This window comes from Ciona intestinalis, chromosome 3, assembly GCF_000224145.3.
Source record: "Ciona intestinalis chromosome 3, KH, whole genome shotgun sequence".
NCBI lineage: Eukaryota > Metazoa > Chordata > Ascidiacea > Phlebobranchia > Cionidae > Ciona > Ciona intestinalis.
Window position 1 is genome coordinate 965,659 of NC_020168.2, and position 26,055 is coordinate 991,713.

Here is a 26,055-nt window from a genome sequence, read left to right on the forward strand (position 1 = left end):
ATTAATAGTACTCCACAACTTGTAATAGTACTTGACCGAAATTTTACTGACTGCACTTGATTTTGTGCAACCAAAGCTTTATACATGCAGATTTAAATCTGTATTTTCGTGCTAATTTCATCCATAATTTAAGCCATATTGACCCTTGCCTGTTTTTGTCATTCACATGTCTCGGATTTTCTAAAAAAACTAAAACTATTTTTAAAGACAAATTTTAATTGTATGAAATTTTAAAGCCTGATTTTATGAATTTACGATACTGGATTGATCATTTAAAATAACTATGAACTTCCGACAGCTTTAATAGCGATTTAAATTAAGCTTTGCTATGCCTGTTTTAGCGTTTGTTAAAATAGCGCCGAATTTTAAAATTAATAACCTTAATCATCTATATGCCGCGCACTTTGTTAGACTCTGCAAATATTATTAGAATATTTTTCGTTCATTAATAAGTATCCCATCTTACCCCAACCTAGTATAATGTTCGTAACTGTATGACAATATGTGAATAATAAAGTATGAAAAACTGTATTAGGAGATTTCAAATTAATAAGATCATTTACCAGATCAGAAATATATGACACAAACATCAATTGATTTTTTTTGTTAACTAAACATAAGATCATATGAAAAAGCTATGAATGGTCCTGGCGATAATGGCAACTTGAAAGGACTACTCAATAATTTATAAGCAGTATCGGTAACTGTGCCGTATTTTATATTCTCTTTGTCTTATTGGCACTCCAACAAAAAGGAAATATAGTTAATATAAAGTTCAACTTAACATTACTTATTCAGGCAGAACATTATGTGTTTTTATCGATTTGAAAATTAAATATTTTCGTAATATTGAAATGTTTGAAATGAATGAAACAATTCATTTTTTTGCGAAATAAACGGTAACGAGGCTTTTTTCTCTATCCCATGTTATCATGCTACAAATTACACAGCAAGAAGTGAAAAACAGACTGCAGTATAAGTTTAACCTATGTAATTTAAAAAGCTGCAAGCAGCAGACGAGAGATAAACATTTACGGTGCCGTGGAAATGAGAGTACATAAGAAAAAAGCCGACTTCTTCTCAGTGTAGCAACATCGGTCAACAGATGCCACCAACGGAGTTTAGTTTTAGATAGTAAGGAAGATATCTGTTATATTCCGCTTTTATCAGTTCGTGTTTAAACGTTCATTAGAATTTGTAAAGTAAATTTATTAATTACTAGATGAGCGTAAGTACAGGTCTGTTTGTAGATAGTTTCTATGGCTAGATGTATTTTCGAAAACAACCAACGTTTTCCATTGCAATCTTCCTGCATCGATCAGGTTGTAGTCGGACCCAGAGAATTCGATCGATCTCATTGATTGCATTGTGTTTGTTGGTGCCGGCGTTTCTTTTCAATGCTAATTTGAGTTCATAATGCAACGGACCGTGCGTGTAATGTACTATCGATTGCTGTAGGTTATGTGGTGAACATGTAAAACAAGGTGTTTAAAAAATAACACATACTGCGATGTTTGGTACAACAAAACAAACTACATATCCCACAACAATGCAGCCATACGGTCACATGTTTATGAGGCCCTTCACTGTCTATACCATACATAATTAATGTTGGGCGTTTTAAATATAGAAATACGCTTTAATATCACATATTGAAATTGAGCTAGTACGTGGATATTGAAGCTTTTAACAAGAAATAAAATGTAGACGTCAGAAGGTACAGATAAGTTAATAGCTTGGGCATTTCCTTCATTCAACGCATTCGGTTTCAAATACGCGAATTATATATTTTTTTGAAATGAGCAAGATACAGCATGTACTAAAATAATAAAATACGTTTTATTTTTAATACTAGACGTACCTCAACGGTGAACATTAAACGAATACTTAAATGCTGTAACTTATTCAATATCAAACTAGAAATCAATTCACAATGCTCTGCTGGACTACTGCTATGCCTCTACGTTTGTTTATTAAGTTGCTGGTAATTTCGAATGTAGTGTCAAACACGATGGCGAGATGGAGTTATGATTCAATAAGTCCTGGTCATACCAGACGAGCAAAGCAATCTTTTACAAAATCAACTGCTTTAGCAGCTGAATTGTCAACATCACCATCTACTTACCGTTTTCCTGGCACAAATGGTCAATTCAGCAAATTCCCACCGTGGAACACGCGTGTAAATATCAATCAGCAAAAGTCTTTGTCTTTACAATTTCGCACACAGCGCGAGAATTCGTTTCTGTTGTACTTAGATGATGGCGGTCGAGGAAGTTATATATATCTGTCTTTGCGTAATCGGACAATTAGATTACGATATAAGTTTGGCGACACTGCTCCTGCAGTACTTACTTGTGGAAGCAACTTAAATGACAAACGATGGCATTCAGTTTCTGTGCAACGTGTGTCACCCTCCATTACTTTGACTGTCGATGGGAATTCTGTCGTTGGTGTTATACAAATTACTTCTCATTCGGAACTCATCACTGGTAGTTATACCTATGTTGGATCACTGCCAAAAAACTACCGGACACAAGCATTGTCTTTACCATTTGCATTTTTTGATGGAAAATTTGTTGGTTCCGTTCGGCAAGTTATGATAAATGGAAGATTTGTGCGAACAATTTCGAAGCAACAAGTTCAAGAAATACCTGGAAATCAACTATGTTCCGAATTGCGGTGAGTACTCTACTACTGCAAGTTTTATACGTTATGAATATACACCTTTATTACACTGAAATTTAATATAGCTTAATATAAACTAGAGATTACATGTTCAATACATGTTTTCAATCATTTAGAAACCCGTGTCAAAACCAAGGTGCATGTTACGTTAAAGAAGGAAAACAAGCATGTGATTGTTCCACCACAAGGTTCGACGGCAAGTTTTGCGAATTACGTAAGTTTACTTCTTCAAATTTGTGGTTTAAACCTGGAAGCCCAGGTCGAGGTTGAAAGAATGACTGTACTGTGTTTAACACTTGTTATACTTTGAAATTTAAAATAACTGCTTTCCATCCTTTTTAATAACTCATTTAATAAACAAGTATTCTTTAAAATAGTAAAACAAAAATGTTTTAATGTAATTAATGAATCTTTCCCACCTGTCTGATGTCCTTAACTTACCACTTTTTATAAGAACTTAATTAGTTAAACTAACGTAATCATTCGCTGCCTGCAACAGAAGTACAGAAAAACAAAGGTATGGATATGTTGCATGTCCGCGCATGCTAAAATTTGTTAGTTGACTTGTGCTCTTCTAGTCGCTTTAAGTGAATATTTCATCGAATTTTTTCTTTTCCATCGCCGATATGTTGGAAAGCCACACACACAAATAGCCATTGGCTTCTTATTATAAGAACACTTTTATAAAATTTTAATTTCCACAACTTTAACTGTTAATGATAATGTCAGTTGCTGAACAATAACGCTGTTAACTCGGGCATTGCTGAGGCCAGACGGTAGGTTGTATTTATACGAACTCCCAAAAGACTATAGAAGGGTAATTACGGCATCGAGGAATTTCAAATTCAAAGCAGTTGTAGCATCAAACCGAATGCAAAACACTGGTTTGAAATTCAAGTTCCGCACATTAACATCATCCATGTTATGTTTATCTTTTGCTTTACAACGGAATAAATAAAATCAATTTTTAAACAGACTTCTTTGAAATATATCAGAACGATAGAGGTAAGCGGAACAAATTTATGTTCTACTACCTTCACAACATCATTCATTCGTCATCAATAACATTTTCTCACCAAATGTTGTTTATTCATATTATCAAAATCTGTGTATGTGCGTCTTAAAAACGATGGTTCCGAAAACGCTGACGCAATAAAAACGAGTTAATTACAAAAACAGTAAAACGTTAACCCGATAGACAAGTTCAGTTGAAATTAATATTTTTTAAACTTATTTATCAAAACCACTTTAGCTTTAATAGTCACGTCCATTTCGCAAGAAAAAATACCAATAAAAGTACAATAATTGTTTTTTGAATATTATTTTGTTTAGGGCCATATAAGAATGTGGCCTTCTTGTTTTTAAGTTATGAACTTTGTATTGCTGTTAATTTGTTCCTAAAAGTATGAAATATTTATTTTAAGCTGATATATAGGCTAGGCTAAGGTTTCAAATAAACGCGCGAATGATATTACGTTTCCAGTTTCGTAATTTAATTTGATGACAATCCCCACCTAAAAAAATTAATACATTCCATAAACAAATTCATTTTAGATGTTGTCCGCTTTCATTTTAGATTCATTTTAGATGCATATTACTTGATATAAACCTAATATTTCATTTTTATTTCCTAATTTATCAAGTGAAACACAACTCTGGATCTTAATGTTGTAAATAACACGTAATGCATGATTGAGTTATTGCTTGATGGCTGAAAACGTATATACTAATTTTACAACGCATAAATAAAATGGCATTAACATGTACGATAGAGTAAAGTAAGTAAATTTTGTGTTGTTCTTACAATCCAGCCATCGATGAAGCTGTAGCAACGTTTCGTGGTTCAGAATGGCTAAGTTATGATTTAAGCCAACAACCAGTTTCGAGTTACAGCGACCGGATCATTTTATCATTTAAAACAAGACAAAGAAATGGTCTAATGTTTCATACAGGTCAGTATAAAACGTTTATGTATCTGTTATTAAAGCAGTTTTAAACATTTAAATACCACAACATATGTTTAATTTTAAACACAAAAAAAACTATGTATATAGTAGGCTAGCATGATAAGAAGCGTAAGATAGAAACACTTTTAAATTTTCTTTTACGACAAACAAATAAATTGTCACAGAACTATTTGACAGTAATTTCGTGACTATATAAAACTTGCGTCAAAGCCAGTTGTTATTAAACATACGATGGGAGAAGATGGCACACTTTTTAACAAAGAACATTCAAAGAAATAGGGAACTATGTCCTCATGACTCTCATAGACCGTTGTTAATTGTTTAAAACACGATCAGGATATCTGGACATTATGTGCTAAAGGTGTCCCATTTTCTCCCACCCTACTATATAAATAGAATGTAAAATAAAAAAGTGTCTTTTTAAGGTACAATAATGCGAAATAATAGGGTCATCATATTAAATGCTTGCCGAATCATAGTAAAACCGATAAAATTTTGTTAAAACAGTATTTTGTTTGATTTTGTCAAATGGAATTAGTTTCGTTTTGTAACGATAATGAGAAAAGTATATAAAGATATAGGTAGGGGTTAATATGACTCAAGTTACGGTTGCTTTTAGCGCAATAATTACGTTTTAAAATTGTACATACCTATAGTTTATGTGAAACTAGCACAAGAAACTAACACAATCATTTTATTTCGTCAAGTTAACACATGTTGAAAAACACAATTAAAATAATGCTTCACTTTGTAATTTTGCAGGTGTTTATTGTGGGACATTAAAACATTTGTTTGTAATTCAATAACTTATACCGCATAGCTAATTCAAATATACTGTTGTAATAACCAGATATAGTATGAAAAATATATTTGAAACTCTGTCACAGGCACTTAGAAATAATTTATGAGATGTGGCTTATGCGTAATATAATGTAACACAACAATTTGTGACAAAAATAAACTTTATTTTAAGTTTTTATCAATTTTCTGTTAATACAGTTTAAATACATTCAACTTAAGTTTTAACAATACCGTATCAACAATAAAAAACGGTATATATAGTAGGGTGGGGAGAGATGGGGACACCTTTTCATTCTATTTTATCGTCCCATTTGGTGAGTAAACAAAAAAAGAGCATTAAAATAATTATGAAACCGTGTCCTCGCGACTTTCATAGTTAATTGTTTAAAACACGATCAGGATATTTGGATATTGTATACAAAAGGTGTTCCATCTTCCCCTACACTACTATATTTTGAAATATTGGGCAATATGTGGCTCAGTATCCAATCTTACCCCACCCTACTGCACTAGTTGTAAAACATACATCCCATATTCTATAACATAAAACATATTTGGCCATAGAATATTTTGCATCGTTCGTTTTTTTATAAAAACATACATTGTCCCGGCATTGATAGTTTTTTAAAAAAACTGTAGATTTTTGTTGGTGCTGCAACAATTGTATAAATATCCTTTAGTAAAACGCTGAAAGAATGATTAATGGTTAGTTTATTTTCACATTATGCACTGATACACTAACGATCGCAATTTTGCGTTTTTCATTACAAAGATGATCGATATTCAAAATCCCAGTAATAATTACCTTAATTTTTAAAATTCTAAAATCAACTTAAAACAATCGATAAAATCATTGCCGTAATTCTCTGTTTTAATGGGCTGTATTACAACTCATAGAATGGTGCTCGCTATTTTCTTAAAAACTATCGTGGTTTATTTTATTTTTTCGTGTTTTACAGAAGCAACAAAAATAGTTACAAATATTGCTGTATTTCTACAAAGGCAATATTAAATCAAACATTATACTCAACCGACAGTAATTCAACTGACTTATAGCTCTAAAAATGCCAGGCGATGTAGAAAGATTTTGTTCTCGGATCTTTCCATGTTTTCCACATAGTGTGCAACTGGCCTTGTCAAAATCGAATACTTTTCAATTGGAATGTGAAGCGACAGCCCTGCATTATTAATGGGAGTTACATTCCTAACGATTTTGACTTCATGGACAAAAAGCCATAGCAAAGTTATAACCCATTTATAACCTTACAATTAAAGTATATGTATAGGGAAACTAGGCCATATTTTTAAGTTAGAAATTGAAAAGATACGCTTGGGAATAATACGTGATGTATCCAAGCAAAAATCAAAGGCCCTCCTATGTTGGCGTGCTTGCTTCAGCCATAGCGTATTAAATAATTAATGACAATGAACACGGGCGTTGCTACCAAAACTTTTTTCGTTGCTACATTACTACACTCACTCTTTGTGGTACCTGCGATTATGAGAACAAATGTTGAAACATCGCTTTTACGCCCTATGTTTAAAGGTTATGTGTTTCAGGAAAATCCGCCGACTTCGTGAATCTATCACTTAAACAAGGAGTGGTACAACTAGTTGTGAACCTTGGATCTGGTGCAATTGAAATTTTGGTCGAACCAGTTAACGGTTCATTTAATGATAACACTTGGCACTCAGTGACTGTGAATCGGACGTTAAAAAGGGTAAGTTCAAATGTCTTTCTTTATACAGTTCCACTTGATTGCGTATTTACCGCTGGAGCACTTTTTGGGGAAAATCCCATTTGATCTAAATTGTAGTGGTTCCAAATATTAACATAATATTATTTGTTGAAAAGCATATTGTATTTGACCTAATACGAACTTGTTGCTACCTGCTGATGTATCTCAGACGACGGATAGAAAAGGCGATGCCATGGTAACGCATCTCCCGTCTGTTGTTCCCCAACCAATCAGAATGTGGTTATCGGTATTCATCCAGTTTTCATATTTCACGAATGTTGTTTACCCGGATGCGTGATTCCGGTGTGATTGTATAACATATGTTTACCCGCTCAAAGATGTCTTCGAGAAGGGCGAGATAGTTTTAACTATTGGCCGTTTACGTCATCAAGTGACGTCAGTCGCTGTAGATGCTCGTCAGCATGTCTGGCATTGTCATCACCGTCGGCGTCACTGCAATATGTGATGTTTAGACGAAGCACGGGAGTTAATGAAAATCGGTCATGCATGAAATGTTCTTACGTTATCCTATATTAATCTATATTGATGAAAGTTGTTTTCCAAAAAGTTGATGTGAATACGATCACCGAAGGGATATTTATATATGCCAAGTCTTTCGATGGTATATGTATATAGGTGTTAGTTTCCTTTACAGTTCATCTCGCCATCGAATTTTCCCATACCCATGAATTATTTATTTGAGAAAACTCCAAGGGGCATCTTGTTGGGTTTGGTCGCCTGCTTTAACAAAAGTATAGACCCGAATTATTGTCATTGTTAGGCGCGCTTTGAATTGGGTGGGATGTTTCTCAACTAATTACGTGACGACACAACCGTTGTATATGAGGCAAACAATACATTTTATCACGCATTAACTTCATCAACCAAGGAATATTTACCAACCACTTAAAAAACTGGTTGTTACGCATATACTTGTTTCTTAAATTAATGTATCCTCTGCAAACTAAACAGGATGTTTTATGCTAGATATCACTGACATCTATTATAATGCCAGCGCTCGCAAAGCATTTTACTTTCTACATTATTCTACAATGGAAACCATTATTTCTATAAGGTGGATATTGCTGTGGATGAGGCTCGCGTATTTTCGCGTCATATTCAAGACGAATACTCTCAACTTACTCTGGATGACGTCATATATGTTGGGGGAAGTCCAGATACGTCACAGCTACCCGGGTCTGAAATTCCAAACAATTTTATTGGTTGTCTTAAAGAGGTAAGTTTACATATATTAAATCCACACAAAGAGGCACAAAATCTTTTTTAAAAACAAAAGGTGAAATCGTTTTGCAAACTCAAGGTCATGTGATAAATTGTATACGCCTTGCCTTATGCATGGTTTATGAGTCGTCTCCGTTGTTATAAATTATTGATTATTTAAGCATCATGTTACTTTGTTTATGAAGTGAAGCAGCTTGACTTCGATATTTTCTTTTTGAAGAAAAACATTGTTTAAATTTTGACAAACAATATAAGCGTTGATTGTTGTGTTGAAAGTGGTTCTCAGGAAGTAAAGTTTCGAATTAAACAATTTGCTGCTTTGTATGGAATTATTTGTGCATTTATGTGATGTGAACAAATGATAGGTTAACGATATGCATAACGTGTTAATACTACGATCGTGTTTTTTTTAATTATAATAGTTGGTTAGCTGTTGTGTTTCCCCTTCAGGAAAGCCACCATTCCAGATTTCTCGCAACTCATTTAAAACTTTTAAGTTTATTGAACATGTCAGAACTGTCTCTTTAAATGTAAAAATCCAATTTTCGAGACAGCAGACTTATTTTGAGTCAGTAATCCGCTTATACTCTTATAAATATTTAATTTGGTCTGGGTGTAGTAATATTTGGCGCACCAGCGCCATCTGCCGCTAGCTTACACGATAAAGGCATTAAGTTTAGGTTTATTACAACATATAGTAAGGTGCAGTAAGATATGATAGTATATAAATCTTATAATTTCTGATCTTAAACAAATATCAACGAGTCGCGAGGCTTTAGTTATATATTTTTGTAAATAATTTTGTTTACTACAAAATGGGAAAAAAAAGGGTATATAAAAACATGAACCAACCGCCTTAATATACATAATTATTGGTTTTTGTTTCTTCTTTATATTTAAAAGCATAAACAGTTGGTAAGCTACCACTATAAGGTCGCTATGTTTTTGCACTAATAAAGAATATAGATGTAATCTTTACACGAATTCAAATATGATATGGAAGGGCGTCAATGTGTTAGCCAGTGCTAAAATTAGCCGAACCCACCGAAACGATATTCCGGAAAATGAATAGATATAATTTGTTTAAATAGCGTTCCGGTAGTTGCGGTATTTGTAACCATTACAATTTGTGTTATAAAGGTTTCTTATGCCAACAATGACTTCATGCGTTTGTCCTTGTCTCGGTTAGCTCGTGACCATGATAGAAGTCTATCGGTTAACGGGAATCTTGATTTCGTATGCGAAGATGAAGACGTGACCGGTCCTCTTTCTTTTCTTACACCACAATCGTATCTTCTCATACCTGGTTGGAAAAATTCTCATCAAGGGTCGATAGAATGTAATTTCAGGACCAACGAGCCGGTAGTTTACTTTTTACTTCAATTTGTCCAAACTATTCACCTTATTTTTAATATGGCATTACCTTTTCATTCCTTGGACGTAAACTATATGTTCAAAGTTTTTGTTTTTTATTTAGAACGGTTTGTTATTGTACGGCTCCGGTCAATCAAGTGATGTATTTGCTTTGGAGTTGAACAGAGGCTTGATGTACATTGTTTGCAATCTTGGATCAGGGGTATCAAGGGTAAGAAAATTCCGATCAATATCATCTTAGTTTTTTTTAAAAAAAAAACAATTCAATTCGTTGTGGTAATAATTGTACATATATTGATCGTGGTAAAGTGCAACTAAATTATTATGCTTGAAAACAACAGCAGCAGTAGATAATATTTCCTTCGCTCTTATCCACTAGTTGATATTTTATAGTATCGATCCGACCGTAATCGGCGACTAGACGATGGGGAATGGCATCGTGTTTCAGTCAATAGACAAGGAAAGGATATTTTGATGTCAATTGATGGTGTGGCGAAACGCTTTCGAGTTGAGGTAGGTTTACTTAATTAATGGTTTATTATAGTTAAAAACTCTTATGTACGTACAAAAACCTTTCATAGTGTTTGAAATTTACATATGTTGTAGGGAAGTAATACCAACTTAGACCTAAACGGACCGCTGTCCTTGGCCGGTGTGGATTTTGGTGGAAATTTCGAACGACTTCCTAACCTCTGGACTGCCCCCCTGCGGGAAGGATTTGTTGGTTGCGTTCGTGATCTACGTATGGACGGGGAAGAACTAGATGTCCAAGTAAGCATCTTTATAATCAAATAAATGAATATTTACCGACGGAATGTGTGTTTCCTCTGTTTATCATGTTTTAACTTAACAAAAAAAATTCAAACCGTTCTTCAGTTGTGAAATAAAAGGTCAGACCAAGTCTAGTACACCGAAAAGGTTAATTTAATGTTTGTTGATGTGCCAAAGATTTGTTATATGAATTATTTATGAATTTGTCAAGGCGTAGAAATATATGGGTAGCGGCCACCACCATGCTTAATGTTTTAGTTCTAATGTTTTACTTATGTTACGTCGTTTGCGTGCGGTATATTACTTCTGTACGTTTGCGTGTGAATAACAGCGTCTTATATTTACATTTTGCTGTATATTATACTGAAACGTTATTTAAAATTATTAACAAATAGGGCTACTGTTACGTAGTAGGGCGGGGTAAGACGGGACATCTGTATCACATAATAACCAAATATCCTGATCGTGTTTTAAACATTCAACAACTATGAAAGCCGTCTGAATACGGTTTTATAATTCTTTAAATGCTCTTTGGTTACTACTAAATTGGACGAAAAAAGAGAATGAAATGATGTCCCATTTCCCCGCATAACAAATGTGTATAAATATATGAGTCTTTAATGAATGAATGTAACCTATTTACCGGCGCGCGAGAGCAACAGACATTTTCACAGGTGAGTTATTTTTCAAAAGCCTTGAGTCCACTTTTAAGGGGTTTTACGTAAGACACCTTTGTCGTTGCTAAATTTGGACAACAAATTAACATCGACACATTGATTAATTTAAAACTGTAAAATAAACCGTAGGCTACCAACCATGCTCCATTATACTTGTTATTTTCAGCGTGAATCATTTATAGCGATACTATATAGTATATACATTATTTAAAAGTTCTTTGATTAGAACTGGGATGTGCCGAAACTAATACAGCTTGTTTAGAAGTGAATATTCACATAAACTGGAATTTAGATGATAATTTATCCACGTGAAACTAACTTAGAAAACATTGTTATAACCGTCGTTCCTATAAGTGTGTTGCTAAACACCGATTATAGCATGTATTATAAAGTTTATTTGCGTTTGTAACTTAAGTCCGTCGCAACGTTTATTGTATTTAATTCGATGTCGACCTTGACTCAGCTGTAACGTATTTTATTTTGCAAAAAGGAGTAAAAGGCAGAAAAGCACACCTGATTTAGATTCGGCAGCATAAGTAGAAAGTGTGGTGGTTATACAGTTGTACTTTTTATACGTTTGTTACTCAATGTAGATATGTATATTTTGCTTTTAAGAATGGCAACCACAAACGTTATCATAAGTGACCATTAGTATATTTATATAGAATGTTCTCCGTCAATAAATTTTTTTTTGACAGCGAAACTTTAAAACACTTAATTGAAAGTTGTTTTGCATATGCCACTTAAATGTAATGGGTATTTTTTCAGTTAACGAGGTTTATTGCACAACTGACGTTTCGTGAAGCTGGTTTATGATATTGGGAAACCTTAATTTATTATCTGTATAATGGAGCAATCTTTCTACGATAAGGCATAGTTTAACTGTTGCTATTATTATAGTAGGGTGGGGGAAGATTGGACACCTTATCATTGTATTTTCTCGTCACATTTGTTAGTGAACAAAGAAAATTCACATAATTATAAAACCGTATGCTCTCGACTACTAGACCGTTGTAAAATGTTTAAAACACAATCGGAATATTTAGATATTCTGTGCTACAGGTGTCCCATCCTACTATATGTATATTGCGAAATGTGCCATATATATTTTAAAGTAACCGAAAACTATATGACAGCACATCTTTAATTTAGTGACATTTCATCGAATTGGTTGTTTTTTTAAGTCAGCAAACTAGAAAATCTGGTTCCTCAACTCCGTTCTGATTGTGTCGTAACGTTATCGCAAGCAAAACCCTTAAGTAATTAACAGAAAATAGAATTATCTTGATTGCTTGGCAGTGTTTTCTTTTGTTTCTATTCCCTTTAATGCATTATGTGTGAAGAGAATACGGTAGCTTAGATCATTTGAATGTTGAAATTTATACGACTGTTTATACATCTACACCACTAAAAGTTTTAATCGAACATAGGCCTATATATTCTTCATATAGTGCAGTGGGGGAAGGTGGGACACGTAACCATATATTGCCCAATATTTTCAATATCAAAATACATAACGTTTTTTTGGGGTGAGACCACGAATTAGTACTATCATTCCTTTATTAATTGACAACAATTCGAAAATTTAATAAAACACACGAGGAGACATTCAGCGATTCGCACAACAGGTAAAATTTTACAAATTCGCTTACAAACAGGGTAAAACGGGACACTTTAAATCTTTGTTAGTTTTGATTAATAAGTGATTTTATTCTTAGGAATACGCGTAAATAACACAAAATAAAACCGCTTTAAAAATTAAAATTAACCTTTTTTTCTTGTTCCACCACTATATAGTTTTTAACACTACAAACTACAATGTGAGGAAAGATAGTACAAATAATTGAAATATTTTTATATATTTTTCAAGTTTTTTTTATGAATCTGTGAACCTAGTTTAATGGTTCACACTCGCCAACTACACAATTTCATCGACTTTACTATGATTTAGCAAGCATTTAGAATTAGCGGCTTAGCCTACATTTTCGCATTTTACCTATTCAAAAGATACTCTTTCTATTTAACACATTATAAATATTTAACAACAATAATCGGCTTTAAGGCTCGCTTTATAAAGTCGTAATAATACTGTCAAATAATTCTGGAACCCTGCTATATAGAATTATAAAAATATTGTTCCAATTAGTATTTGTATTGTAAGTTTTTAATGTTCCCTCGCTTTGAACTTTCTATACATTTATTTAAAAACTTGTTGTAGTAACTGCTGTTAAGTGTCCTTCAAGGGCACACACAATAGTAGCAGCGATAAGCTTTGAACCCGAGCCTTCTAGGAAATATGCAGGCGCGCTGGTAGTCGGCAGGAAAACGCCTTTTTCCTTTTAGCTCGAGAGAAAGTGGGGACCGAATCTGTTACAAGTGCAAGTGATTCTAGCAGTCGTGCATCAGTTACTAAATTAACGCAACAAAAGTGTATTGGAAACCCGACACGAACATAAGTTGTCTAATCAGCTAAAGAGCAGCAGTAGTCAGCGTACATTTGCCTATAGCAAGCTGATTACTAATTAATAGTTTGTACTTTTTGTCTCTTGAGAGATATACTTTCTTTTATATAGCTGTCAAGAGGCTTTATTCTAGTCAAATTATTAATGCTTTCTAATGGGTCAATTTATTGTTATGACGTTGTATACTGCGTCTGCGGTCCAGTGTAATCTGTAATAATGTGCGTAGTGCGTGTATAGGTTGTACTGGAAAGGAAACAAAATACTGGTGTAGGCAGGTATAAGGTCGCCAGAGAAACAATTCCTTTGTAGTCATTGTTTTTGTTTATGAAATATTTTAATAGGGAATTGAGAAAATAAATTTATTGACTCATAACCTATGATTTTATTTACCCGAAATAGTACTGGGGAGTTAAGTTTTAATTGCAACTCAATGCCAACATATATCAAGAATAGTAGCTTTATAACTAAGTCATTTTGAGTACGATATAAGTTTGAAATGAACGTTTTTAGCTAAAATGTAACATGAGGTGTAGTACTTCCATCAGCATCTTATATTTGTAGAAAACAAGTTAATTACAGCTTTTACTTTTTCGTTGTTTTTATAAGATGGATAATGGATATTTTCACCATGAAGCCCCACGTCTCATGTATTTTGCATGGCTTTGAAGAGCACTATCGACAGGGAACCAAGGCTTATCATTTATTGCTTGTATACTTTCCTTGCCAGAAAAGTACAAACCTTAATTATTGTTGGCATATTACAGAGAGCTTTTTACTGGCTATTTTAACGTTTAGAAATATTTCCAAACAGCTTCACGAACCTAACATTTTAAAAGTACGACTTATTAAGTGTTTTGATTTATTTTTATAAATTTCTCGAATATATATTTCGGAATGGACATAACTGTTCAAAGTGCAACGTCGGCCTCATCAGTTACTGTCCAAATAACTACACTTCTGTGTCTACAATGTATGCACTTGCACGGACCACCGCTGAATATATGCACTAACTATTTCAAGGTAGTTACCGCATACCTTATATACGAAGAATGAACGCATTAGGTTTTATTTTAGTTCAGAGCTGGCTGTTGACTAGCAAAAATGTTTTTGGGGCACCAAACCATCACACGTAGTACGCAATGAGACCCAGTGTGAAAGCAGTGAGTAACCTCGCCATGGAATGGTTAATAAAAGCTTATTATACTGATATATAATTAACACAGATCAGAAAAATATCTTATACGATAAATGATAAAACATTTTTTGTTTGTCTCTATAGTAAATATGTTGGTATAGCATCGATTCGTCCATGCACATTGAGTAAATTATTCCTTTTTTGGTTGCAAAAATAACTAACAACGCATTTTATTTTTATAAAGTCGCTTGCTAAATCACGGGGAATCGGACTTACGCCGGCATCATTGTCACGGGATATTGGACCCTACTGCCGCAATCTTGGTGAAAGCAAGTGTTCATCAAATCCGTGTTTTAATGGAGCTACATGTAAAGATGGCGTGAACCGTTTTATTTGTGATTGCACCAATACATCTTACAAGGGAGACACGTGTAGTGAAGGTACCTATTTAAAAACACATCGCATGATCTTTAACTCACCAACCGTTGTTTCCAGCTGTCATGGCATCAGGATATGATGGAACGCAGTACATGAGGTTTCCTATGACATATACTGTTCAGACTGAAGGCGAAGAGATTAGTTTAAGATTCAAAACACCTCTTAGTTCAGGTCTTAATTTAGATTACGTTGTAATGTACTCAACTGGTTAACATAACAACCATGGAATGATATACCAAAATGAATATAATGTTTTTTATTATTTAGGATTGTTATTTGCAACCACCTCGAATAGGAGCAGAGACAAAATTATGATCGAAATCGTTCAAAAAGGTCGAATCAAACTTACAATCAATATAGGTCTGTAATGTATAACCAAGCACTCAATTATCAAATAATTGGTTTCATAAACGTAATATATTTTTAAACAGACTGTTCAATGAAAAACTGCACAGCACCTCGTAAGTTGTATTATCTACACTTCATCATGCACTGTATGTTTTGCATGCCACATTTTGTGTTGTTTGTACTTTAACAGTTGTATTAAATTAGAAGTGATTTTGTTCACGGGAGTAATTAAGTAGCCTTATCGGAAAATTAAACTTCATCTTAAGGAATCCCTAAACTTTTATACTTATAGCTCGGTACATTGCACAAGAAACTGTCTTTCTTAGTTGTGAGCTCAATCTCATTAATAATTTACACTATGAACCTTGTGTTCCACACTTCCCTTGCTTTCCTACCCAACAGTAGTTAAGCCAGTAAATTGGAAATAGCTGGAACAAATTCAACTCTCTACTTCGATCGAACTAATCTATTGTTGCCAATTCCGAACACTTTAGTTCGTTTTTCATACACGTGTTCTTTTCAGGATAAATATGATTGTTGAAATTTTCATCTAGCTTTTTGGATCATTCCATTTAATTGTTACCCTCTGATTAATAATTCAGTGGAAGTAAAACCCATTGTATCAAGGAAGTAAGAGTTGCCCGTCGGTCTATATTACAAGCCTTATTCGTGTCGTGTCTAACAACTATTGACAAATGATTTATTGTAAAGCCTGGTGGTAACGAACCACGTTCATCAGCAAGACCATAAGGACCAGATGTTCCGATTTTTAATTATAATCTTGCAGCTGGACCTCACGAGCACCTCGTGCCCACAAATCGATTTATATTTCAGGTTTTATTAAATATCAATAAGGAAGATTAAGGAACAAACTTATCGTTTTGCGGTGTCATTTTTATCGACAATTAATTGAGTTGAAAGTGAATATAATATATATAGACCTACCCTTCACCACTGTTTTGTATTGACCTTTTTTTATTGAAATATCAACCCAAACAAATATGAGATATTGTTGTCATAGGTCAAGGCCCAGACACAATGTATATAGAAGGTGGATTTAATGATCGAGCTTGGCACACAGTGACCGTGTCAAGAAGAGGACAAAGAGTTGCACTTAATGTCGACGGGCGAACCAAACAAAGTGAGTTGACTTAGTTAGTCTGTTTGAAAAACTTGGTTTTCTTTTGCCAAGATACATTGTGTATATATAATACTGAAGTTGTAAACGAAAATATGAAAGTGGTAATATGTTTGCCTAAACGAGACCGGTTTGCGATGATTCCGTATTTTTCGTTAGTTGGCGTGTACATGTTGAATGATTGATTTATGGCAAATAAAACGTTAGTAAGGAAAATGCGGATTTTATGATCATTGGATCCTATATACCCCCCACAGAGATATATGTATAATGCATAAGCTAATCATAGACTGGTGACGGCCGTCAACGGAGCAGTCCGTTGATGTTGTAACGTTGAACATTGCTGTAACAATGCTAGATTTTACGACATAAATGGATTTTTATGTTCTCTAATGGATATTGATTGGGAATGTTTCCTGGATAATGTTCCATTCAGACAAATTATCCGATCTACACATATTAGGTACATCGGGTAATTTGTCTGAATATGTATAAAGTCTATTTCAAAGCCATAGCGCATAATTCATTTATTCACATTGTTCTGGTTAAGCACTGCCAGTCAATCCTGTCTTTGGAAATAAAGAAGACCAACATGCACTTGTTGGTAAGGTCTACCACGCCTTGCACTTTAGTATTTAGCCCAATGCTGGGAGATGACTTTTGTTTGGAAACAATGCCAAATTAAAGAAATCACTCCTATTCAGTTTTCCTGCTATGCATGTGCCCTTTACTCAACACACCTTCAAATAAAATAAAGTGATTTTAATGCAATGACATATCTCGAAACTTAAAGGTTGTGAGTTTGCTTTCACGATTTGAGTACAACCCACAATTAATAAGCTTAGATGTATTGAGTTTATATCTCACACATATTTAGTTCAAATGTTTTCTTTTGTATTTTTAGAACTAGCATGTTGTGTCTGTAAAAAAATAAAGTCTGAAAAATGACTTTGTAAAGTTTAAATTGACATAAAATTGAATTTACAAACCTATTCAGATATTGTAGCAGAAATAGCCGTGTTATCTTTGTATTATGGTTTCCTACGTTTTGTCTTTTAAGACTGTCGACGGACAATTGCGCGAACTTTATTAATATTTTAGTGTGATTATATGTAAGATTCTGTGAAATAAACATATCAAGATCGTGGGACACTTTCCCAATCGGGTGTGGCAATCTAACACCTATGCACAGGTATTTTAGTTAAAACAATTTATCTTTTGTTCAGGAACTCTTATTGGGCGTCATAATAAATTAGAGTTTGACATCATTCACCTCGGAAGAATTATGACATCACAACCCACTTCCTCAGCCGGGAACTTGGAAAGAAATGTTATAACTAGTGGTTTTGTGGGCCATTTAGAAAATGTTGTTTTTAATCAAAACTATCTAATAGATAGGTAAGTAATCTTCAAGGAACATACCAACAAAAAATCAAACTTTGTATATAGATAGAAATGCCTATATAAAAGTACCACCAAAAAAATCGTAGCACTTTTTTGATCATTTTTTCTAGTGTTATGTGGGTGTGGGAAGATGGGACACCTTTGACACATAACAACCAAATATCCTGAGCCTAACATCGGTTTATGGGAGCCGTGAGGATAAAGTTTTATAAAAATTTGTTGAATGTTTGTTTACTACCAAATTGGAGGCGAAAATAGTTTAAAAAGGTGTCCCATCTTCCCCCACCCTACTATAAAACGAATGATTCTCGTTTGTGAATACAAAAAAAAAAATATTTTATTAATTGTGAATTTTTCGAATAAGCATAGTTACTTACCGAGCTAGGTCAGTACTTTCCTCGAATTTACAAAAGTAATTTTCAACCTTTTTTGATAAAAATATGCCTCTCTGGTCCCTGAATTTAAAAAAAAACATTGATCGTATAAAAAATTATGTTTAAAAAATCGAAAAACTAAAAAAAAGTAATGATGGGAAATTAAAAAAAGATCTTTAGTACTTTCGAAAATATGAACGGCCAATATTGAGTAACATTTTACCCGAAATATCTCACGCCTTATCGCATGGTCGAGTTTATTATTCCAGCGGTTTGATTTCATTCGATTTTTTAGTCTCGTTTTTTCGAAATTCGGTGGTGCCTTAAGAACACACTTGGACGTCTCTATCATATACAAATTTTTGTTAGCAAGCCATTTTAACATAAAAAATTCGTTTGTTAGTTGCATGGATTCGTCGATACAATGTGTTACAAATGCATCGTGGGGAAATAGTTTCATTGTCGCTAACCCAGTCAGTTTTCGTGGCCCAGACAGCTACATAGCCCTCAGAACACTTGACGCATATGTGTAAGTAATATTTCATTTGTTTTGTTACAGTTTATACAGTCCTATAACAAAATAATCTCTTCACAGGTCCATGAACTTATTCTTCAGTTTGAAGACAACTGTTCAAGATGGTTTGCTTATGTATAACGCCGGATCCGGTTCTGATTTTATCGCAGTTGAAATTGTGGCAGGAAAAATATACTACGTCTATAACCTTGGCAATGGACCTCAGGTAATCTTTATTTATACGTGTAATAGTGTGGGGAAAGACGGGGTTTTAATTTGATATGGAGAAAAACAAATACTCATGTGTATAATTCGATTATTCCCCCAAACAACGAAGTGCGCGGCAAAGGCGGTTACTGTTGTCAAGTATTAAAAATCGGTCTTAAACGAATGCAACATTTTTTCAATAGCTCAAAAAACCATGTAATATAGTAAAAAGTTTTTTTTGTAAACGATCGCTGAATGTATTAAAACTATTGAAATTTTGTAGTTTGCGAGTTTTAATCACCAATAGTAACGAAGTTACGTAAAATGTGAAATAAAATATGTTGCACAGTTGATTTTGTCTTATAAAATAAGTTTTAGTTTTGTGAAAACAACTGAAGTATATATACATGTAAAAAAAAGTAGGAGTCAGTATATCTGAAATTAGGAATAAAATTAGCTAAAAATACCGTTTTAAATTATATATAGTAGGGTGGGGGAAGTTAAGACACTTTGTCAGATGGGACTTTTTTAATTTTCTTTTTACGGATTCCCATTTACTGATATTCAGAAAATAATGTTACGGAATTATTCAACAGTATTATCACGACTATATAAAACGTGCGTCAAAACCGAAAATTGTTTTTAAATTTAAAAAAATATATGTTAAATAAAAATGTTTTTCTTTAACAAGTGAAAGAATGCGAAATAGTGGTAAGGCCGATGAAAGTGTTTAGTTTGCGAGTGTGAACGTTTTAACTAATTTCATAGGTTCATAAAACAACCTGGAATACTTCGTACAGTTTGATTTTGACTCATAAAACAAGTTTTTGTTTTCTAAAAAAATAAGATATAAACATGGGGAAATTAGGCATGTGTCAATATTATTTTAATTTGGAAAGAAAAACAACAACAAAAAAACGGTTTAAAGTTATATGTATAAAGTTTACATTGCAAAGAAACTAGCACAGCCGGTTAATTCAATTTTGTGTCCCATTCCTAACGGTTCCGTCTTCTTCAACCTTACGTTATAAAATATTATATATAAGATGTTAAAAGTAATGTTGTTGATAGCGTGACAACTAATACTTTTTCCAGATTATGTCGGTTGCTCCAATTGTAAACGACAACGAATGGCATGATGTAAGAATTATCCGAGATGAAAAAAATCGTCACATTCTATCTGTTGACCGCGTTCAAGTGACTCATCGCGGGACTTCAGCCAGAAAGAATCTGGATCTAAGTGGTATACTTTGTGGATTGTATCTTTGTGAACTACTGCAACTATTCGTTTGTTTATCTTTCAGGTGACTTGTATGTTGGTGGTGTAAGGCAAGATATGTTTTACAACAAATTACCTGAACAAATTTCATCACGAACTGGATTCAGAGGTTGCATAGGTTCTCTAGATCTAAACGGAAGAATATCAAGTATTATCGGAAGAGACCAAATTTCATCGGCTGGGACGGTGGTAATGGGTTGTTTAGGTAATGTACTGTCGTTGGATCACAAACGCACGCCTTAAAATGCTAAAACTTACAAATTTGCATCCATAGCACCTACTGCTTCATGTACGCCCGACTCATGTAGCAATGGAGGAATTTGTCGGCAAGAATGGGATAATTTCTCTTGCGATTGTAGTATGACGTCATACGTGGGAAGACGCTGCCAACAACGTAAGTTTGGATTAATGTTAGATGCAAAACCATTTTCATTACCAAAACAAAGATTGAGCATGACAGGGTGGCAGAGAGCTCCTGTATTTCTGTCTTTCCTCCATTGGTTATCCCTAGCGCTGCATTGTGAACTAAATTTCATTATTTCTTTTTAACCATTTCACTTACATTTAGTTTATCTGAGTTAATTCTCATTAATCAATCATATTTTCTGTTTGCAATCCAACTTCATTTTCCCATGGTCATATGCAACTTTTAACCACCATGCGTAACTACAGACGTTCGAACATTGCCCGGTAAGCTATTGTTGTTTGACAAAAGTGACTTCATTATGGTTAAACTAATACTGCATGCTTTAATCGAAAACAGTCATTAAATTAATAAGATTTGCTTGTGTAAGTATTGTTGTTAATTATTGTACATATGTGTCTCAATACGAAACTACAGGCGTTTGTTTTAATAATTGGTCAACGGCTACTAAGCTAAATCTCACCAAATTATTTTTTTTTTAATCGTACTGTTTTTGGGATATCGTTAAAAGATAAACAATGCTGCGTCGTTTTTTCATTGTAAAGGGTGCACCCTCAATCAAGATGCGCCACTGTTTCCTCGGATTTATACTTGAATGAATATAACTACTTAAGACTTAGATTACTGATGACTTGTTGTTCAGCAGTTATAAAAAAATATTAAATAGGTTCTCTTCCAATTGGGTTACTAAAAACAGAAGCATACGTTTGGAAAGCTAAATCGGTCGACAATAAACTGTCTGGTTATGTTTGATATTTTATGTTGAAGTATACAATAACACTCTATATGTTGAATTGCATTCGATTATTTTGTTAAGTGATTTAGCAATGAAGGTGTAGAATGCACAGTGGAGAACCAGGACCATTTCTTCAAATGAGCTCTTTTAGCGGATTTACCTCACGATAATTTTGTGTTTTCATACAGAGGACACAACATACCGATTTGGCCCGGGAAATGGTATAATATTATACCGTTGGATGAATACATATCCCAGCACAAGGGTCGATGAATTCACTATTGGATTCACAACCAGTGTGCGCGATTGCGCCATCATGCGGGTCGATGGTAAAGTCGAACAAGACTTTGTGCAACTTACTATCGTGAGTTCCTACGGTGGTATCCCGGTGCCCCAAATACTAAAACGCTTAAGAATAAATACGACATATATTTTTTCCGGTACCACCGTTTTAGATTACGTTAATTTTATTTAATATGATACGTATGTTTCATATGACACTAGCGCCCATGCATTCGGTTGCCTTCTTGTTTTCTGGTGGAGCTATCACATATAAACTTCCTCTACCGCATCGAAGCGTTCGTTATGACGTTCTCAATATCTACTTTGCAACAAGCTCATATAATGCGGTGATGGCGCGGGTGTACTCGGCCATGACCTCGACACCAAAAGATTACCTTCAGCTGTCCATAGTGAGACAAGAGTTCCGGTGTGATGTGTTGTAGAACAGTATTCGGATGTGAATGCACGGTTTGGCTTACCGCATGGCGCGTGTCAGATGTACCTTTGATGCTCCAATTGACTAAAACTAAGCGGTTTCGTGTCAACGTTAACAATTTGTCTTGTATTAATAATTTGTTTTATTTGCTGTGGTAGAGTTGAATTTCGAAGTTGACTTGGTTCAAGACCGGTTGCTGTGAGACGGATTGTTAAGGTGTTCAATGTAATTTAATATTTGCAGTGGTGTTCTGCATTTTCGCATCATCAAATAAGTATGAAATTTGCAAACTGTTTTACATAAGCGCGGGCGCTAGTAGTCAATCATAAATGTTCTCAACCGTAACAATCACAATCCTACAATGACCAAACATTATTCGTACCAGGAAAATGGTCGGGTGACTTTGCGTTTCAACATTGGTAATTCTGACGTCAAACTTCAAGAACACTCTCCAGTTTCTGATGGCCAGTACCACACCGTGAGAGTACGTCGCAAGTGGATGAATGCCACTTTGCGAGTGGACAACTGGCCGGAAAGAACGGCAACCACTACAGGTATGTCGAACCTTGAAAGGCGTATTTGCTTTGAGTTTTATTAGTAGCAAATAGTTTTTTGTAGATTGTCTTTTTTACGTTTGTAACGGGTGCATGGGATACTTAAATATCTGCCGATTCCTCCATGTATAGTAAGCCCGCCTGACAGTTGGATAGTTATGTAATAGCGTCGTAGCTAACCTAACTGCATGCGCATCAAATCATTGTTATGAGAGTAGTGAGTTTTGCATTAACAAAGCTCATAACACACGTACTAACCATTCTTTACGTTTACGAATAAGTAATTCACTGTGTGCGTTCAATCTTCCGTTACACTAACAAAAGTCTTGTAAGAACCAAAATCCAATCGCGTTACTCTTGCTGGGGTAGCACATTGAAGAGTATTGACGCAACAACGTCAGTTGAATTTCACGTCCTGCTTTTCTTGTATAGGGGGTTCACGTGACAGGTTTGCCCTTGCAAAACCATCTATACCCACATCAGTTCTTTCCACTGTTGAAACGTGGCTTAGAAGCAAAGGTACTAACATGGTTAAACAACCACGCATGATCCTGTCGTGTAGCTTTACTGTTTTGTTGTGATAACTTTATGATAACTTTTTCCGAAGCAATTGGTTGCTACTCTAATATGTGCACGAAACGGTTATGTTATTGTTATGCTTGTACTGCACGACTTATATTAAAAGCATGTGTTGATTTGATTTAAAATTAGCGGATTTTTCTCAAAAACTGTATACCAATAAAAACGCCAGTCATGGTGACACACATTTTGTTAAAGTTATGTACAGGGTAAGGAAATGGGAATAGGTCTAAGACGTGCCTTTTTTAAAATGTCCTTTTGAAAAATCCCGTTTTTATCCGATTCCCGTCTCCCCCACCTTTCTATTTTTGAAATATTTGCAACCTTACTATATGTTTTCTCCAAAGAACAAGTATGTTGGTATTTTTCAGAATATAGTAATACTGTTTTCAACTCGCAATCAGTCATTCAAATTGGTGGTCTTCTGGACCAGTCATCGCCATATTTAAATTCAATGCGTTCGAAACGGTCACCAGGAATCAGGAAAGCGTTTCATGGACAAATGATGGGATTTTTTTTCAATGATGTTAGAGTGTTCCAGTTAGCAGCACAAGGTATGGCTGTTGTTAAATTAAGAAACGTTGTTACCGAAGGTATTTTATGACATGCTGCTGTTCAGGTGATCCTAGCGTTCAACTAATTGGAGATGTAGAAATAATTGGAGAACATTCTCTTGCAAATCCAACAATATCCGCAATAACGCCACCAACCACGACAATGGCTACTCTTACAACATTTTCGACAACCAAATCCTCAAAGGTTTATTATTTAGCAGCTTAAAGTTTTTCCTGAGAAAAAGATAAAAAGTAACTCTATTATTTGTTTTATAATTTAGACAATGGTCGGCAATGGTTGTGAAGATGAAGACTTATGTCTTAACTCATCAGGTAAGCACATTTTTATACTTCCCCATTTTATGATTTAAAATAAATACATTTAACTATGAGTTTTACTTTAATACAAAAATGAAAAAAATTCTATAAATTATGGAGGTATAGTGCGGTCGTAGATTATGTTCGCAAAGGTTTATCTTTCCTAATTAAGCGTTTCGCTTCCCTTGCCACCTTCCCCCTCCCCCTACATCGCCACACATATACGAACACAGCGTACAAATACTGGGCAATGACACCCTGTAACTCCGCCAAACAAAAAACGCTATACAGCAATATACCTTTAATGCTGTGGACATGCATGTTAATCCTTGTTAATAATACAGTTTAACCGCAATGCAGTATATACGCCATATTCACAAAAAAAACACTATGCGAAATGTATGGCGACCATGGATATTGAAAGCATTCAAGAGAGAATGACGCATTTAAAAAAAACAAATAATATACAACTGTTGCCGCGAAAAAATATTTGCGAGATACACATAAACTATAGTTCCGGTAGAACTAAACACACGTCAGTGAACACGACGGGATATACCTCAAATACCAGAAATGTATCACACGACACTGCATTCACACTTTAAATGTAAAACCAACCGTACCGTTCAACCCCTAACCAAACCTATAAATCTTACATATTAAAGTTGGCGAAACTCGTGTTTTTGTTTCTCCCCCAACCGTCCACCCCACTATACCAGGTGACATTGATTCGTATCAACACAATATCGGGGTCTTCGCCGGGGACGGGACAGTCAATCCTGGCGCCAGGAACGCAACGAGGCCAGTTTCAGCCGGCCTGAATCGGAAAAATCCGGTTTTTGTGACGCGCCTGCCGCCTCCGATTCTTCCCGTCCGCCCGACGCGTCCTACCCCCCACACTTCTACCCCCTCACATCGTATTTTTAATGACGACCACGTCACCGGAGCAGCCAAGTCACCAGATGAAGACCAAACGAAATCCGAAGTTGCTTTACCGAAAGTAACCCCAGCAAAGACGAACCAGAATGGAAATATTAATATAAACTCGAATCCACGTGAGAATCAAAGTTTGAATGTTCCTCAACTTGTCACTGGTTCGGTCCCAATCATTGAAGCAAAAACATCGACAATGACAACTGCTGTTATAGCTGGCATCGCAGCGGCAGCAACTTGTTGCGTGTTGATACTTCTTCTTGTAATGTATCGATATCGGAACAGGGACGAGATCTCATACAATGTCGATGAACGAGAACGTAATTATGGTGTGATGCCAAATAAAGGAAAGAAAACTATGAACGTTGGACAAAACGGTTTAGTGACAGGAAAATCAATTCTTCAAACTTCAGATAAAGACAAAGAATATTACGTTTAGAGCAACTTAAACATTAAATATTATCAATAAAGTATTGCGAAAGCACGGCTGAAATTAAGCCAAATTTACACTAAGAACGATTTTGTATTTTCTTTTATTATCGAATACCGCATTACCAAATAAAATTACCTGTATAATTCTTTTTAAAAAAATATAACTGTACTGCTGTTACTTACGTACTGTTAAAAAGAGACGAAACCTGCTATGCGGATAGTGGTAAAACATTAAACATCCAATTACATGAA

At 34.6% G+C, this 26,055-nt stretch overlaps 1 protein-coding gene across 13 annotated transcripts; it reads left to right on the plus strand.

The window, feature by feature from the left end:
* The first annotated feature begins 1,636 nt into the window (after positions 1-1,636).
* LOC100186414 (neurexin-3a) lies at positions 1,637-26,055 on the plus strand. 13 transcript variants are annotated; one of them, XM_026833597.1, is made up of 31 exons: positions 1,637-2,679; positions 2,802-2,899; positions 3,185-3,202; positions 3,661-3,690; positions 4,497-4,637; positions 7,014-7,174; positions 7,362-7,388; positions 8,268-8,429; positions 9,575-9,796; positions 9,912-10,019; positions 10,202-10,321; positions 10,415-10,579; positions 15,098-15,293; positions 15,349-15,462; positions 15,559-15,651; positions 15,723-15,752; positions 16,661-16,780; positions 18,004-18,175; positions 18,959-19,084; positions 19,151-19,295; positions 20,372-20,519; positions 20,581-20,760; positions 20,830-20,949; positions 21,228-21,245; positions 22,220-22,407; positions 22,819-22,987; positions 23,420-23,506; positions 23,938-24,120; positions 24,186-24,325; positions 24,402-24,453; positions 25,389-26,055. In XM_026833597.1, exons 1-31 carry the CDS (start codon positions 1,934-1,936, stop codon positions 25,808-25,810), a joined length of 4,701 nt encoding a protein of 1,566 aa, XP_026689398.1. In that variant the 5' UTR covers positions 1,637-1,933; the 3' UTR covers positions 25,811-26,055. The 13 variants fall into 13 exon arrangements, with proteins under 13 accessions (XP_026689398.1, XP_026689397.1, XP_018666751.1 ...); XM_018811206.2 differs by having other exon boundaries at positions 1,638-2,679; positions 25,158-26,055; XM_026833587.1 differs by having other exon boundaries at positions 1,638-2,679; positions 3,188-3,202; positions 25,158-26,055.